The sequence below is a fragment of the Charadrius vociferus genome, unplaced genomic scaffold, assembly GCF_000708025.1.
Source record: "Charadrius vociferus isolate BGI_N301 unplaced genomic scaffold, ASM70802v2 scaffold822, whole genome shotgun sequence".
Taxonomy (NCBI): domain Eukaryota; kingdom Metazoa; phylum Chordata; class Aves; order Charadriiformes; family Charadriidae; genus Charadrius; species Charadrius vociferus.
Window position 1 is genome coordinate 2,004,829 of NW_009647481.1, and position 17,347 is coordinate 2,022,175.

At 40.4% G+C, this 17,347-nt stretch overlaps 1 protein-coding gene across 1 annotated transcript in view; it reads right to left on the reverse strand.

Moving 5' to 3' along the window:
• Window positions 1-17,347, reverse strand: part of RANBP17 (RAN binding protein 17) — a 158,304-nt gene that overhangs the window by 67,163 nt on the left and 73,794 nt on the right. The window contains exon 16 of the mRNA XM_009880751.1: window positions 8,192-8,265. Coding sequence (XP_009879053.1) covers window positions 8,192-8,265 — 74 coding nt within the window. The remainder of the gene's footprint in view (window positions 1-8,191; window positions 8,266-17,347) is intronic.

Genomic DNA, 17,347 nt, shown 5'->3' on the forward strand with positions numbered 1-17,347 from the left:
CCCTACACCAAACACTTAACTAGAGTCAAGGTACATAGGGGATACTGCATTTCCCTAATTGCAACCCCTCTTAGACACTGGCATTTAGGAAGCATACGCTGATTAATGAACCGATGCATAAATTATGATACAGGATAACACTCGACCTATTATCAATCCTTGGGGACCACCATATAAAACAACGTACTATTTTTGCCAGCAAAGTCTTAGAGTTAGCCTTTCAGTGCAATCAATCAGCTAAGACCAGGCGATGATGAGCGGCTCTACTGCCTTTCCTAGGTTAAACGTGAGACACGGAGCACAGAGCCGGGACCCTCTGGAGCTTCTTCTGTACTGGGGACAGCTCAGTGCAAGGACACCTGAGTGACCTGGGATGGAATCTGTTCACCTACTGGATTTATTAGGGAGGTGAAGAGGTGGCAGCAGCCTTCACATGAAAGGTCTACATCGATGCCTGGAAAAGTGGAGGAACGCAATTTTTCTCAAACTAGGAGTGGTTACAACGCTAAGTTAAGAATCACTGGTCTTGCAGCCTGGCATTTCCTTGCCTTTTTAGGGGAATGTCATGTAAGCCAGTGTCAATAATCTTACTGAAGCAGCAATGTCTGATATTTTCTGTTTCTGTTGTAAACTTCAGCCCGTGAGTCCAAGACGACGTTAACGCCCCAAATGTCGCCTGAATATATTTATCACTCATACACTGACTACTAGTCACTTTTTCTAGTACTCCTTTGAGAATCTAAGTTGGGCTGATCACCCTGTAACAAGCTGGTTCCTCCAAGCTGCCTTTTTTCAAGTCAAGTACTGTGCCCTGCCCTCCTGGGACATGCCCCATCCCCCTTAACTGCTCAACAGCCCAGAAGAAAGCTGAATGTCCCCTTCCTCCAGACAGGGCAGTAATGCTGCCGAAGAGATTCACAGCAGAGTTTCTGACCCTGGATTCATCCAGAGAAATAAAAATCCGGCCACCACAGCCTTTTGAAATGTAGCCCGTTGAAATGAAAAGGCAGCACGACTTCCCGACTCCGGAGGATTTCAATTTTGGGAATATAGAACTTGAAGAAGAGACGTTAAATGCCTTAAAATCAGCACTGATTATTGCTTTTACATATTTGCAGACTAAGGAATGTACGACACCACATAAACTAAATCTGTTTTTCAGGAAGTTATAAACTCAAGAACGCAGTTTAAAGCATCTAACTGTTTAGTATTATTTGCTCAGGAAAAGGCAAATAACAATGCAATTACCAAAGCAGTATTCCTCAATTTAGATTTACAAACAAACATCGATTTACTTTAGAAAATCTCTATGAAGAGCTAGAGGTTCAGATTGCCTTAAAGAAATAGCCCATTCTAGCAAGTCCATAATTCACAGTTTATCCCTACTATGGGGAGTTCTGGTGATGTTTATAGTTGCACTAAATCCTTAACAAGTATATACCATAGAAAGCAATAAAAATGAATTTGGACTACACAGATTTGACATCAATATCAAAATCATAAAAAGGCTATTTTGCAAAAGAGCAAAATCTTTGTCCTTCAGTAACCAGATGTAAGACATTTAAATAAAAACAAGAAGTCACAGTGACAGCCTGAAGAGAAAATTAAAACTGTGTAAGGAAGGCTCTTCATCCAACATTCAGGGTACTTTTGTATCCATCTGTTCTTTCGGTTCATGGTTGCATTTGGATAGTGAAAGATGGAGTAATAATATAAAAGCTAGAAAGTACTTGTGAGTGAACAGAGGCTGAAAAATTTCAATTATAATCACAGCAATTCCCATTTCTGTTTCTGCCTTATCAATATCAGGCAAGATGAAAGACATAAAATGTAGTATTTTAAGAAACATCTACAAAACATTATAACTATCTGAGAAAATTTGTAAAGATCTAGAGAGGAATCTTATAATACAAAAAGCAGTTTTCCACTATGTAAGAAAGAGAAGCCAAGGAATGAAAAAGGAGAAAAATTTATAGCTCTCGGAGAAATCCTGGCAAGACAGCACTTAAATCCAAGCGTTAGTGTCCTCGCCTCTTCATCTCTCAAGTGGCTTATTGATTTAAAATATGAACTAAATGAAAGAGAGTCAAAGGAACCAATCACAGAATCACAGAATGGTCAGGGTTGGAAGGGACCTCTGGAGATCATCTAGTCCAACCCTCCTGCCAGAGCAGGGTCACTTACAGCAGGTTGCACGGGACGGCGTCCAGGCGGGTTTGGAATGGCTCCAGAGTGGGAGACTCCCCCACCTCTCTGGGCAGCCTGTGCCACTGCTCCACTACTCTCAAAGTAAAGAAGTTCCTCCTCATCATGTTTCAGATGAGTCACAGAAAATCAGAGCGCCATCAAAAGCTACGCCAATGCCAAATTCACCAAAACATCTGTAGTAGATGAGCACTGAACACATTTTAAAGGCAAGTACAAAGAAAGTGGGAATCGGAAGGGCAGAACATTTCCAATTTTGGTAACAATACCAGTATCAAAATACTGAACTATGCACACACACACAAAACCAAAAGGGCGACGGTAACACTGATCCACGCTGAAAAGCTGAGAATTTTAAAAATCCAAATGAAAGAGCAGTAAGAATTTAGTACACTTTTAACTATCTGCTTTTAGTTTGCCTTTAGTTAGAAGACAAGCATAAAACCTTAGCTTCTAAAAGCTGCACCAAAGACGCTTCCCAGCTTTCCAACCTCCGAACCCTCCAGCTTGCTATGAGACTTCGTCATGATGACTGCTTACTAATGCAGCTGCATCAGCACACTGAACTTCTACTCCCTTAATACAGTAACTTAAAAGTATTATTTTAAGAGGTTTTTTATTTTTAACCTAAAATCTTGAAGGGGAAGGTCAATAATGACTATATACTCCAGCTTACAGTTCTCTGGGAAAAGAGTTACCATATTATCCATAGAAGAATCAAACTTTGCGTGTTCCAAGTCGTTATGATATTCAGCCAGGGAAAGAATCAAGGCAAAGATACCCACTTCCAGCCTCTTAAATCCATTTCATGACTTTTCCTCCCTCCCTCCAAAGCCATTCTATTGTCCTTCATTTCTTGTCCTGTCCTCATTTTACGATTTGGAGAACGACTTCTCCAGATACACGGACTGTATCACGCTGCTCTGAAAAGCGCGGTGCACAGCAAAGGACAACCCTTCATACAAGATGCGTCAGTTCTTAGGGCAGCAGTGGATGGGAAATGATACTGCTGGAGCATAGAAGCAAAGCTTGGAAGAGAGAACTGGAAAACACGCGGTGTGGTTTACAAAAGAAAATTTTAAAGTAGGAGAGAGAATCAGGGATGCAAGGTAGAAAAGCAAAAGCATAGTGTAGTCAGCACTGAAAAGGGAGTGCTGACAAGTGAGTATATACTGTACAAAGAGAGACAATCCATTTGGTCACAGGGATGGTGGGTACCTTCTCCATTTACACTGCATGCCAAGGTGCTCAAATATTGCCTACAGGCCATTTGTAAGTGCCCAAAGAATACAACCATCCTCTTCCCAGGAGGCCTTGAATCCCTTCTCTGCAGTGTAATGGGCAGATATGTTATCAGAATAAAGCTGAGGAATCCCAGGAATGCTATACTACCCGCACAGGTTCCTGTACCTCACCTGCACAGGAGATGTGGTAACATGACAAAGAAGCAGTTGCAAAAGCTCAGCTGCTACCAGCCAGGAGAGATGACACCCTCTGCCCATCAGCAAGTTTGGTGTGGCGGTTTCTTTGTTTGTGAACCACGTAAATTTAGAAATAGTCTTGGTCTCAAGTTAAGGATATTACAAATATAATCACATTATAAAAATCATTAAGATGAAAAAACCCCATACATTTTAAACAAAAGTTAAGTTGCTTAAGGTGTCTGCTATCCAATTTCCATTGAAGTGCAAGAAAAGCGGGCATCCAAATCACCTGAAAAGACTTTGAAAATCTCTTCCTTATGTGGTACCTAAGTTTCAGTAATAACAAAGACAGCCATTTGTTGGCAAGGAAGTTCTGTACAGTCATGTTTTAATTACTGCTTGTAGATCATCATCATTTACAATGAAAGCTCTCTGTGGCTCAATGACAGTGATTGGATACATACTTTTCATTAGAGCTGGACAAAGGTGAATAGTTACAAAAATGCATGTTCTGTCATGAATAAAAGTGCCAAGTTTTAGTTTGCTATGACTCATGGAGTCATATCAGTATAAGTGTTCAGAAAAATAGGCAGAGATGCAGACTTTTTATACGTATGTATTACTTAAACATTGTCACATGGAAAATCTCTCTCTATGTATGTATATGTGCATTCACCATAGTGAAATCACTACAGCAGTTAGGAAAAAAAAAAAAAAAAAAGGCAAGAAACATAGACCAGCAGTGTCCGGATATGCATCTTTCATTCATGTTTCAGTTATTTTATCATGATCAAAAATACTAAATATTTGGGCAAATATGGAGTGACAAGGAGTGATAACTCCATAGAGATGGAGGAATAGTCTGTGCCTTTGAAAATCAGTACCTCAAAGCAACACGCTAAGAGAAGAAAGCCTAAAGAGACAGGCTGGGACCTAAAGTCATAGTAATCCCAGTAATCCCCCGTAATTCCCCAGAATCTTGGGGGCTCCTTCAAAATCCCATTGCTCTCTCTTGCTTGTCTTCACACTCACATAACTCCTCTCAGGTCATCCCTCCCAGAACCTACTCTACCTTTGGTACGATGCTGAACGCAGCCGAGAAGACTTAAGATGCCTTGCATATTAGAAAAAGTACTTTGAGATTAGGTATTTTTTTAGCTGGCCTTTCCCCTTGCACACTTACACCCGATAAGGTGATGGTCAAAGCAAGCCAAGACAGTGGATGCTAAATGAACTAGCCTATAAAATTTCCAGTAAGACCATATAGCCATTAATGGATACATAAGGGGCTGCATAAAACTCTAACCCTTCAGAAACCGTTTAACAGGAATTCAGTAAAAGGCACATTCATTAACTTCCGATGAAAAGGTAGTAAAAGGTCTAGGATCTGATGTGACAGCAGTACTTTAAACTACAGTCAGAAGGTCTAAAGGACACCTATTACATTGACAAATCTTGAAATAATTCTGTCCTTTGAAGAATGTCTATTTCATATAGCCTTTAATCCATAAACCGAAGAGTGGCTCCTGCAGCTACCAGTGGCTGTGACAGGTATTCCAAATTGTTTTCTGTTAATGAAAGAACTCACCGAGTTTGATCACCAACCCTCTGCTGCAAAGCTGCTACTTATGAATTCAAAAGAACAGGTTAAAGCTACATACAGGAAAGCGAACTACTGAAAGCAGAGAGATCTGGGAAAAGACAGCTCAATAGAAAATGTGTTCGAATCTCAAGAAATCAAAGAAAAATGCCATTTATACATCTAAACATTATTGAGCTCACATCGGACTTCAGGAAATTAGAAACTCCATGTGTCAACCAGTAAGTTATCGCAAAAAGAGGTTAAGTCTCTTAACAGAACAAAAAAATAATTAATACGTCCTGGTAGACTGCAACTTGTTTGACTACAATAAATTCAACTGCTGTGTTTACTCCTCACACCGAGTATAAAATGCTTCCTGCGTGCATCCCTCGCTGGATTCTTTAATGGCAAAGCGGAAGGAAATAACCTGACCTTGTCTTTTGATCATCCCACAGCGCTAACGGCAGCTCACGATAAGGTACTTTCTCCAACACTTTCTGATTTGAAAGGCTGATTTGCCTACCATTAGCCAGGGAATGATATTCTTTCAAGCATAACTCCTCTATTTCACATAACGCTCAGCAGTAACAGAACAGAAACTATACCGTCTCGAACAATGCTGTGCAGTTACTATCTGAGAATACCACCACGGTAACAAGAGTGCACACGACAAACTCCCTAGCGTTTCCTTTTAACCTAATGGTAAGGAATAACATATGACAAATTTCACCTACTTAAATTAAAAAATGGATCTGTAGGGTAAGACAGAACGGCAGAGTAGTGGCCTTACAAAGTAAAACTGTCGTTAAAAATACTGACTACGTCCACAAGAGAAAAAGGTGAACGTTCTCATAGTCATCTATCCTGCCCACCGCTGTTACGAATGCGCTCGGGTTATTCTCAGCAGCAGAGCACCAGAAATGCTGCCAGACTGGATTGCCCTATCCAACCCCAGTTTTTGGATTATATATCGGTACGTTATGGTTTCACACCCCAGTTTTCCAACTGGTGTGCTATCACTGGGGAGAAGCCAGTTTATTTCAACTGACACAAACATGAATGGGTTTATACAGCGGTTTAACAGCTAACTCTTAAAGCTACTGAGTTGTCCATTTCAAGCTGTAACAACCATTCTGTAAAATGAAATTGATCTTCAATCTAATCAATGAACAATTCACAAAGATGCTGCATGTTTTTAGAAAAGTATAATAAGCCATGAGGAAAGAGAAAATAAAAATATAGAGCGTGTAATCTAAAAAGCAGCACTGATTTTTGCTTTTTACGTACCTAGTTTTCTTTTAAAATCACCCATGAAACAGTAAAACCCTGGTTTTTTTCTTAATTTACAGTACTTGTGCAAATACAGCCCTATCCAAACCGAACACCCATAGTACTTATCATACAACTTGTTCAGTGATATGCTGTTATTTCCTCAATTTGCAAAGGCAACAGAGATTTCCTCTCAGCAGCGGCAACAAGTAGAAAAAGAGAAGCAAACTGATGCATTTGGTCTGCGAACAACACTTTCCCTCCTTTTTCCACAGTCGTTCAAGTTGCACTGTAGTTTGAAAGGACAGAATGAAGCCTAGCTGTCCTGTACCATGACACAGACTCCTTCCACAAACCGTATAGTAAGGGTCCACCGCTATTTTTCCATTCATCACTCTCCATTTCACTGTTTTCAAAGCATACTCCAGATAAATATCAAAGTTTGATGGGTACTACTGTTATCCTAAGGCAAGATATAACACTCAGCTTCTGGTTTCGAGGAAGCAAAGCGTTTATGCCTTGTTTTCCACAGAAAAGTTAAGTCACATTAGAAAATGACCTTGTCTTAATTGCTGCTATTTCTCAAGGTCGGTAGTCATGGCAGCAAAAGACAAGCCATGTTTAATACTGTCCGAGCAGGTCACGGCTAACCTGGCAACATCAGCAGAGATGTTTTTCTAGTAATTCAAAGTCTACTGAAAGTATTTACAGGTCTTAGAAGTCAGATTTAGAAGACGTGAAGTAAATGACAAGATGCAGCATCTTCCTCACCGTAGAATGAAGAGGGAAGGTACTTGTTTCTCTTTCTCCAGGCACACACAGAACTCATTGTCTCCTGGGGACTCCCAGATTTTTTTAGCGGATATTCACAATTTTTCAAAGGGACCATTTTGTTTTGCTTCAAGAGCAAAACTGATTTTAGATTAAACTCTCTTTGAGTCAGGAGAAACTATCAAATCTCATGAAGGACATAAGTAATAAAAGACAAAAATCCTGGTAGTTTTGCTGGCACCCAAGGAAAGCGACTGCGGCAGAGGCACGAGAAAAAGGTAGCTTTCCCCAGAGTAATTTTCTAGGATTATTCCTAAGAGAAAGCATTACCAAGCTTATCTGCCAGAATAACACACCACCTTATTTTGCCAAACACCAGAGATGAGAAGACGGCTGATAATAATGCCCCTTGTCTCCTTCAGCATAAGGCCTTAAAATCCTCCTCTGGGAATCTGTATTTTTAAGAGAGCAAATTTTGCTAGATCTTGCAAAAAGCAATTGAAATGAGCCTCCCCAAAACAAAGAAAGATTAGTTTAACTTGGTCAGTTCCCCACTGCAAATTTCCAGGAAGCTTTACAGGCAATTCCGCTGACACCCGAGGGTGCCAGGGATGAGAGGGCACTGCTTACGCCAGGCTGCCACTCAACAAGAGTCTATGAAACCTCAGCTCTCCTCTCCCCTAAGTTATTTCCAGAGGTGATGCAGGGACTGTGGAGGACACATCTATGTGCAAGTGTTTATTTAAGGGCCTGTAGTACCTTCAGAAAATAAGATACAGGTGGTTGAAGTAAGGTCATCCCTTACTTCAAATATTGAAGATTTACGGAAGACATTTTTCTAGCAAAGAGCAAGCTTAATGACAAAATAAAACTCAAATTTTATGTAAACATTAAAGACAAAACAAAATACATACAGACTGGAACTGAAGCACAAACTCACATTTTTGTCATAAATGTTTCCAGAACATGGTTGTCGTCTGTTATTCCTAAGACTTCTGACATTCGGGCATACACCTGGAAATAAACATTTCAACAGTACCTTATTACAAACATATACAAGTACCAACAGTTTCATTTAGTTTAAAACCTTCCATACTTTGATTTTGCATCAGAAAAGTGCACAAGTACAGGCACAAATGCCTGTCCATCCAACCCAGCTGATGCATTTCTAAGAGATGGCTTGTTCACTCTCCGATGGTGTTTTGTGAATTTGGGACGCATAGGCTTTTACTTGCCCTTGCGTACATTTCTTCCCACAAAGGAGATGTAAAGTTTCCACAGTAAATTCACTTTGTTGTTCACAGAATAACACAGTCCCTATTCAAAAAACCTGTTTTACTATAAACAATTGCAAAGGGATGGAGAAAACACTCTTCTGTTGTCACATCCTCAGTAGGATGTGATTCAACATCGCCCTTTAGCTTGCATTTACAAGTTCCTGCGTTGCCAGTCATAAAATCTGGTAAATTAGGTACTCTTCAGACATTCAGTTTTGTGTTCTCGAAGGGAGACCAAAGGCTTTGGCAGCCAAGTAACTTAGATTATTTCAGATCCAAGACCCACGTCACCAGCCAAGCTTTCCCAGCACCCATACCTATCAGATCAAACCGCTGCTGCGATGCAGTAACAAACGCACAGCACACATCAAGTATATTTTGTCCTTATTGTGTCATCTTCATAAAATTTTCTGGTAGTTTTAGTAGCCTAACATTTAGTTCGCATTAAAACATTTACTTGGGTTAAGTCAACTTCAGAATCAGAAGGGAGACATGTACTGCAAAATTTCTTTCAAATCCTCTGCCAACTCACTTCACCTCGAGCTCAAGTAACTGCTATTTGCTTACGACTGGGCTAAACACAGATCTACCAGTCAGTACATTTCATTTCAGGCATTTTAACCTTTAGTGACACTAAAACAAGTAGTATGGGCTATATGTAATTCTTCCACATGATGTGATGAAGTCAAGCATCACTAAGGTGTGAAATGAGAGCACCAGGCGCAGCCCAGGCAGTTACCCAGCGGTGAAAGCCTGGTGCCATCTAGCTGCCAATTCTGCTTGCTGACATTACATATTCCGCACAAATCCCGGTGAGCTTCACATATATAACTCAGTACTTCTGTTAATCCGCCTAAACTTGCTTGTACCAACTTCCTTTCTGCTTGTGATCTAATCCCATGACTTGGCTTAAAAAGCCAAACTGGCAGTAGTCTACCTGTGAGGAAGTCAATAATAATACTACAAATAATAAATAATACAATAAAAATGGTATTTTCATGTCCCAGAGGCCTTAGTTTTAAATCCAAGCACAACAAAGGCATGAGGAAATAAACTTGCAGCTCTAACCAGAAACGCACCAAGATCAAGGATAACTTAGCTTGTAAGCTAACTTACCATTTTATAATTGTACGAATGTAGTTTACTGGGACAAAATCAGTAGTGAAAGGACAATCAAAACATGAAAAAAAAGAAATGTAATGTACAACACAGTCCTCCAAACGTTGCACAATATTATGTTCACTGTAAGTGTGAAGTTCTTTATATTACACATAACAAAAATAAAGTATTCAAATATAAAAAGAATATTGTCTAGCTTCAAAAAAAAAATGACCTCTCTAAATAGTGCACTGCTGAAATGCTAGAGCAGCGGCAATTTTAGCAAAGCTGAAGAATTCCTGTATTTGAGATGAGGAGAAGAGAAAAGGAGAAGGCGAGGAACGTAAGCATCTCCGCAAACACTCCTTTCTGCCCTGGGAAAGCAGCCCCAGCAGCGCTGGGCTCTGCTGTCAAACTAGGCTCTCCCCGCATCAGAGTTTAACAAATAAAATACTAAACCAGCAGTCAGTGTTGACAAAGAGCAGTGCTTTAATCCACAATTATCCTTGTAACTCTTACTACTCCTTTTATCATCCATTAGCTTTGATTCCCATTATCCCATCAAGAACTGTGTCAACGCTTTTGTCCCTGGGGATTTCCCACAACTACTAGGATCTGACAGCCAAGCTTGAGTGCTAAGCAGGATCATTACCTCTTAAATCCACTTATCTGATCCACTGAATAGTAAATTGAAAAGCTCATTAACAACAACAATCTGATTTGTTTTCACATGTGACAGGGTCATTTCAAGTCAGCACGAATACAGCGCTTGTAATAAAAACTACTACCCGGTCCCTAATGTGACAAATTGTACGCTAAAATAAATGCGGTATTTTAAACACCTTCAAAATCATTTTTAAAACCGACACACACTCTTAGCACGTAAAAATAGAAAAGCAAACAACCCCCAACCACAACAATGAAACGCCCTCAGACTTTTAAGCGCCATAAAAAATTAATGATAAAGCATTTTGGATGTATAATAATAAAACACACTTCAACAACAAAGCCCATGCTACATATTCAAAAGACGGAGAAAAGGGCTGTTTGCAAGGGGTGCTGCGAGGCTGTGGGACCGCCCGTGGGAGCGCTCCGGGCTCCAGCTGGGTTCCCAGGCGGCAGAGCACCGGGGCCGAGGGACATCCTCCCTCCCAGCACTCCGCTGCCCGCTTCCAGCGGGGACTCCGGGCTTGGGGGGTTAGCTCCCGCCAGACACTGCAAGTAAGGAGCAGGATAATTAACTCCCAGTAGGAAACAACCACTTCAAGACTTGTGGAAAACCTTTACACCACCATTGCCAAATCCTTATCACTTCCAAAACAAATCCTCCATCAACGCACAACTTGATCGTCACCAAAACCATAAGCTTCTTAACAATAAATTATCCCCTCATCACCACCTCATTCTTACAACAGATACGAACGCAAGTGAAGAATCGGCAGAGGTGCTAACATCAGGCTACAATGGTCCACGAGCTTCTCAGGTTCAAGCACATCCTCAAGGTCCCCCAGGCAAACTCAGGCAAGTGCCGCTGCTGCAACCGATGCCCGCGTGGCACCATGATATTTGGAAGCAACAGCAACGGCCGTGGCAGTGAAGAGAAAGAAGAGACCAGCCAAACACCTTCAATAATAATCAATACCAATTTCAACCACATTAAAGCAAGCGTGAAGGCAAGGGATCCAGGGATTTTTCTGTTTTCCCATTTGTACCATTAAAACCACCTCAGCGGAACCAGGACGTTGAAGGAAGACAGCAGGTTCACCAGCTCTGGTGCCAGGGAATCTTTTATGATCCAGCAGATTTACCCATGGTTCCAACTACACAACCATGTACCTCCCAACTACTTGAACTGTACCTGCGGCCTTTCAAAAGGATAAGAAAATAAAATTGTGGAAGCAATGTTTTATAAAGTAAAGCACTTGTATGTAAATAATTCAGTAATCACGCTAAAACTTTATTTCCCTGTCTTCTCTACTCTTTGGCCCCAGACATGTTTCACTTCGCTTTGTCTTTTGAGGTCTTCTCTTTTTGGTACTATCATTATAACTCTGAAGAAGCTAATTATGTCAATTCTTAAATGTGAAGCAGATTACAGAACTGGGAAGCTCAGAATATGAGTTCCTAAAGGTTGTATGGCTATATAATGACAGTCACAGAAATTCAATAACAGCACTGTATGGAATGTACTCAAACGCACCCCATGAAACAAATTAAAACAGAGCAATGAATCTCTCACACTGTGCAAATAAGAAAACACAAGAAAATGTTGGTTTCTATATGTTTCATAAGGGCTATTATAATGAATTAAGATTTTGGATAATGAATCTTCAGAAAATTACAGTAAAGTTATTACCCGTAGGCGCAGCATAAACGCCTAAGATATTATAACTTCCTTGAAGCTCTCCAGGCCTTGCTGCAGAGAACTATTGCTGCAACATTAAAGTATTTTGTCACGAACACTGAGGGCAAAAACCAGCCCTTAACCGTATCTGCCCCCTCCCCCCCGCCCCGAGGGAAGCCGAGCGGGGAGAGCGGGCGCAGCGCAGGCTGGCGCAGCCGTGGCAGGGCTTTATTTCTTCCTCTGTCCCCACCGACCCTCTGGGAATTCCCGCAATGCAGCACGACCGCGGCACGTTTCTGAAGCTGCCGTCCCACCTCTCTGACACCCCTGCGCATCACCCGCTCAAACTCCAGACTCATCACGAGTTTCCTTCTCGGCATCGAGAGCCACGATACATTTAGTAATTTCCACCGCCTTTTAAATCAAGATCAGGTATTTTGAATTTTTAGCACTTAAAAGCTCCGTTACAAGGCAGCAGACATCTAGCTTCCAAATCCCACAGACAACTTCTGAAAATGGGAACCGAATCCCCTAATTAGTGTACCGGGGTGCCAGGTCCTTCAACTTTACCTCCGGACCCAACTAAGGGCTTAAAAAGCCTTGGCTTTTCTATCCTGGACAGAACAGAGGAAAGCCTCGGTCATCTCCATTCCTGACCAGCTGCCTTAAAACTGTAAGACCTCAAAACAGCCTTAGCTCAGAGTCTATGCCAAGAGAATGGGCTAATCTGCTGGTTTCTAGTTAGCTCCATAATGAATAAAAATCCAAACCAGGTCATAAGAAATTGCCTCCGTTAGTTTCCGAGAGGATCCCTGAAGGTTAAGTTTGGCTTTGTAGGGTACTCTCCCATTCACTGCTCCATGTGTTTGTAAGCAACCAGAGGAACTATACCGCTAATATAAATGATAGACTATCTACTGTCTTACCTATAAACCTAGCTGAATTAAAATACTGCATATAGTCACCCTCAACTGAAAGAGAGCTACTATAAAATAACATCTAAAATTAGGTTATTGTTATTACAACTAAGTGTTCTGTTGTAGGGGAAAGGGTAAACCTTCCGTGTGGCGCACAGTCATTGTCACGGATGTCATTTCCCCCCTAATCCGTTGAAATACTCTGTCATCACAAGTTCAGATAGTAAGAGGTATTAACAGTTCCGGCAAAGGCTGTTTTCCAGGCCCTCTTCCCCCATCCCTTCCCCGTTAGCTCAACGGCGCAAGAGAATCCACGTGCGTCTGGGGCGCAGGAGTGATTAACTCCCCACCTCCCGCTCCGTAAAGTGCCCGTGCGATGCCAGCAATAAACCTTTTCTTAAATGGAAAGTGATCCCTATTTCAACGACTTTCTCTCAGCTTTTATTTACTTCTTTATTTCTTCCTCTCTTAATTCCCGTATTCTGAAAATCCTGAAAGAAAGATTTACAATTCTGGTAAAGTTACTATGGAAGACCTACTCTGAACTAACTGCTGTTATTACTGATGTGGCATGAGAGGCATTCTCTGAAAGAAAAAAAAAAAAAAGAAATTGGTTTATCTGCTAGGTCTTCAATTAGCCAACTGTTAAAAAGGCGCTTAGCTTTACAATTCTTGTTTAGACTTTCATTTGTGTAAAGCACCGTTAGAGATTTTTAATTCCACTGTCTCTTCTGTTCCGCTCCAGGGCTTAAGGTACAAATATAGTGAAAACTGAGAAATACTATTAACAGCTATTACTTTTTGAACATCATCTGGAAGATTTTTAGTTTTTGAAGCACCGTTCTGGGCTGCGCTCTCCATCAGAGCTATGCACGGCACTGCGGAGATTCAAGCCATTCAGTCAGGTATCTGTTTAACAAGAAGCCAAAATGTTGTTTAAAATCCTCTAATGATTGAAATGAACCAGCACTGTACAGATTACAAGCATAGATTTGTGCCAGTCAGAAAATTGCAAAAGATAAAGTATTATACGTACTTCAGTAGCAGCAATCAACACTCTTACTTGCCCCTGTAACTATTAAAAGTGTCCAGCTTGATTTTATTCAGTTGCTTAATTGTATCTAAACAAGCGGCCCACTCAGCATGCGTGTATGTGCAATAAACCTCAATGCTAAAGCATCAACATTAGTTTGGCACTTAAAAACAAGTAATAAAAATCATAGCTACTTATTATGGCTCTAAAATTTCTGTATCAAAAACTATTTAATCGTACTGACTAACATAGCTGCAGGTGTTCCGCGTCTCTCAGGATCAAGCCTTAAGCACACAAAATTTAGCGCTACCACATATTTTAAAAAGGTTTTTGCACCAGGGCTGTACATGAGAGTGCTTTTGCACATTTATCCCACGGCATAAGGAGAGGTGTTAGAGCCACCACAGCTAATACCAGCAATTTGAACAACCCTCTTTGGCAAGCCAGAAATAAGATAATTGTTCAACATAGGCTGGCTCTTCTGAAATACTGGAAGCATTGCCTGTAATTATAGACATCTGTCATTGCTAGCCACTCAGTAGTAACCCTGACATCAATATACAACTATAACACTAAACTGCCTGCAGGCACAGCAATGGGAGCCAGATACGAGAGGCGGGCAATCATCTGCCTCATCCAAACTATCTGTCAAAGGTTCCTAACCACAAATAGCTCTTACGTTTTGTATCCTTAGGATAATATGTTGATTTATTTTAGATCCTCTAATATTTACAGTCTAGGCCATCTACTAAAATAAAGAAACAAACCTTATGGCTAATGGAGGCCGTTACCGTTCAGAACCACCACGGAAGGTCATAGCTCACCTCTCCAACGCTCAACGCCGATGGCTGCTTTGAACACCCACCTGCCTGTAAACTTTCCCTCCTCCAAAATCACATGTGCTCATTTCCAGCTACAACGTACAGTGATTGCTATTCTCTCGTCAGCCAAACCCGAGGAAATATTTACATTTTGAACCTTAAGAAAATCTGTGCAAAAACGTGCCGGGCAAGTTCCAGCACGCCGGAGCTCAGCCGGCCAGTACGGAAGCGAGAAGCGCTCTGCAGAATTACCTTCAACGCACAATTTTGAAAAAGGAATCGCATTAACAATGTAAAGTATGTTTGCAGATTAAGTACCTCACTGGCTGTTCGCAGGAAGCTGGCGTATACTCTTAATCAAGGAATGAAGTTTCTCGAAATTTACAGATAAATGTGGGTAATTTCTTTTTAATTCCAAGGTGAAAATCATGCTGAAACCCTCAATCTCTACTTTTTCGTCTTCACTTGGAAATCAATCTCGGAAAGGGTCAAAAAAGATTGTAGGTTTAAACTAATTAGGAATTAACATCCTTACAATTATCCTAATTTGTTATTAACAAAACTGAGATTTCTTAGTATGATTCACAACAGCCTCTGCTGAAGAGAAACTATTAATTACTAGACAGACAGTTAGCTTACAAGTGAGCTGCATTTTAAAAACCTCCTTTAAAATACAATTGCTAAATGCCTTACAGTGCTGTAATGTGAGACAGGTTCAAATCTTATTACTTCACTGAAATTAAAACCTAAGTTTTAATACTGTTCAAGTCGAACAATGATTCCACACTTTATTGCTTTTGAAATCCCTTGATGATCATAGGAAAAAATGCCCCCGAGAAAAAGAGACTCTGTTTTCGATAAACAGAAAATACAGTTTGCACTCTTAGCCTCTTTGTCATCACAAAAAAAGGATTTAATGCCAATTCTTTAAAAAAAGACTTTTTTTCACAAAATGTGCACCTTGTGTGCCATTTGTAAAATCAGCTCACTTTCTTTTATTTATTACTGCAGCGCGGCAAGGCAATAAAGCAGCTACTGATAGCTAATAAATTACATGCCTTTTAAAACAATTCTCCAGCTACAAAAACTTGTAACTACAAAGGCTTACATTTACATGGTACATCGTGTGAAATGTCTGTATTTATGTTCTATTTAACCACATAAATAAAATCTGACCCTTTATTAAACAGCCGAGTATGAAACAGGGGCTGCACGTGAGATTAAACAAAGGGTAACTTTTTAAGGCTTTTCAACAGATTTACAAAATTAAACATAAAACGTAACGAAAAATTGGCTGCAGCAGTTCAGGTGCAAAGTATTTTAAAAATAAAACACATTTTTAAGGATGCCCTTCAATTTACCTTCAGGAAAAAGAGTGCACACCAATTTCTCAATTATTTCATGGTAACAACGATTTATTCCTGAATCTAAAAATTACATAAGGTATTCAGTAATAATGGCAACACATTACTGTAATATAAAACAATAATTCTCCATCACATACCATGAAAACCAGGTTTTGTGGTTTTAATTAAACTAAATATCAGAGCTTTGGGAAAGCATTCTTTGGTTAAAACAGAGATGAAACAAACCCCCCCTGCAATCTTCTTTCATCATGTATCTCGCCAAGAAATGCTTTAAATCTATCTGTATCTATTTAACTCATTGAGCTGCTCTTAAAATATTTCCTCTTCATGGCAGGCCTGGCAATCATGGCTAATCTGCACAGAACGCTGAGGTGCATTGTCTTTTACTTTTGTACTGCATTATTTTTAGGCTGATGTACTAAACTGTTTTCATACGGTTGTTCCTTACAGTTTGATCGTCTCATGAATCATTAAGCATTGCATTCTTTTTAATTGTCTCTATATCATCAGACATCTAAATTTGAGATGTGTCGTTCTAATATTCATTTCCTCCACTCAACTGTTATTTTTATAGCATCCGCGGCTCTGGTTTTGTTTTGCTCACACAACTTTTTCTCATTGCTGAAGTTCCAAAATGGCAGTTCTTTAATTGAGCACGAAAACAAACCTTAACTCCATACAAACAAAACCAAACATTTAAAATACTGCTCTTCAATTCTAAGGTAACAACCCATGACACGTTAGTAAAGACGCTGCATGATTCCGAATTCCCCACCAAGCACACCACCACCACGACTATCAATCATTGCCAATGGAGATGCTGTGGGGCAGATCTTTCAGGCTGACTGAGCGTTGCTCCATGCAAAATGAGATGGAAAATAGTTTTCAGACACTTTTCTACTCCCTTCATCCTAGGGCCACCCTTTCCCTATGGTAACCAAAGGTTTATTTCACTAATATGTGGGGTTTTTGTCTTTTGCACATGTCATCAGCGCTTAAAATATCCAGACGAAGATATTCATTATCTAGTGCAGACAAAAAGGAGGTTTAAGAAACCAAGCAGCCAGGACAAGCAGCAAAGCCGAGCCCATAGTTTCCTAATTCAGGTTAGTCTGTCTACTTGTGGGGATGAAATATAGCTGCAATTTTAAGATGGCAGAGAACAGAGAGTGAGCAGAGCCTGGCACGGCTACACCAGGAGAGCGGCCTTCGCCTAACAGGGTGCTGAGAAAGCACTGC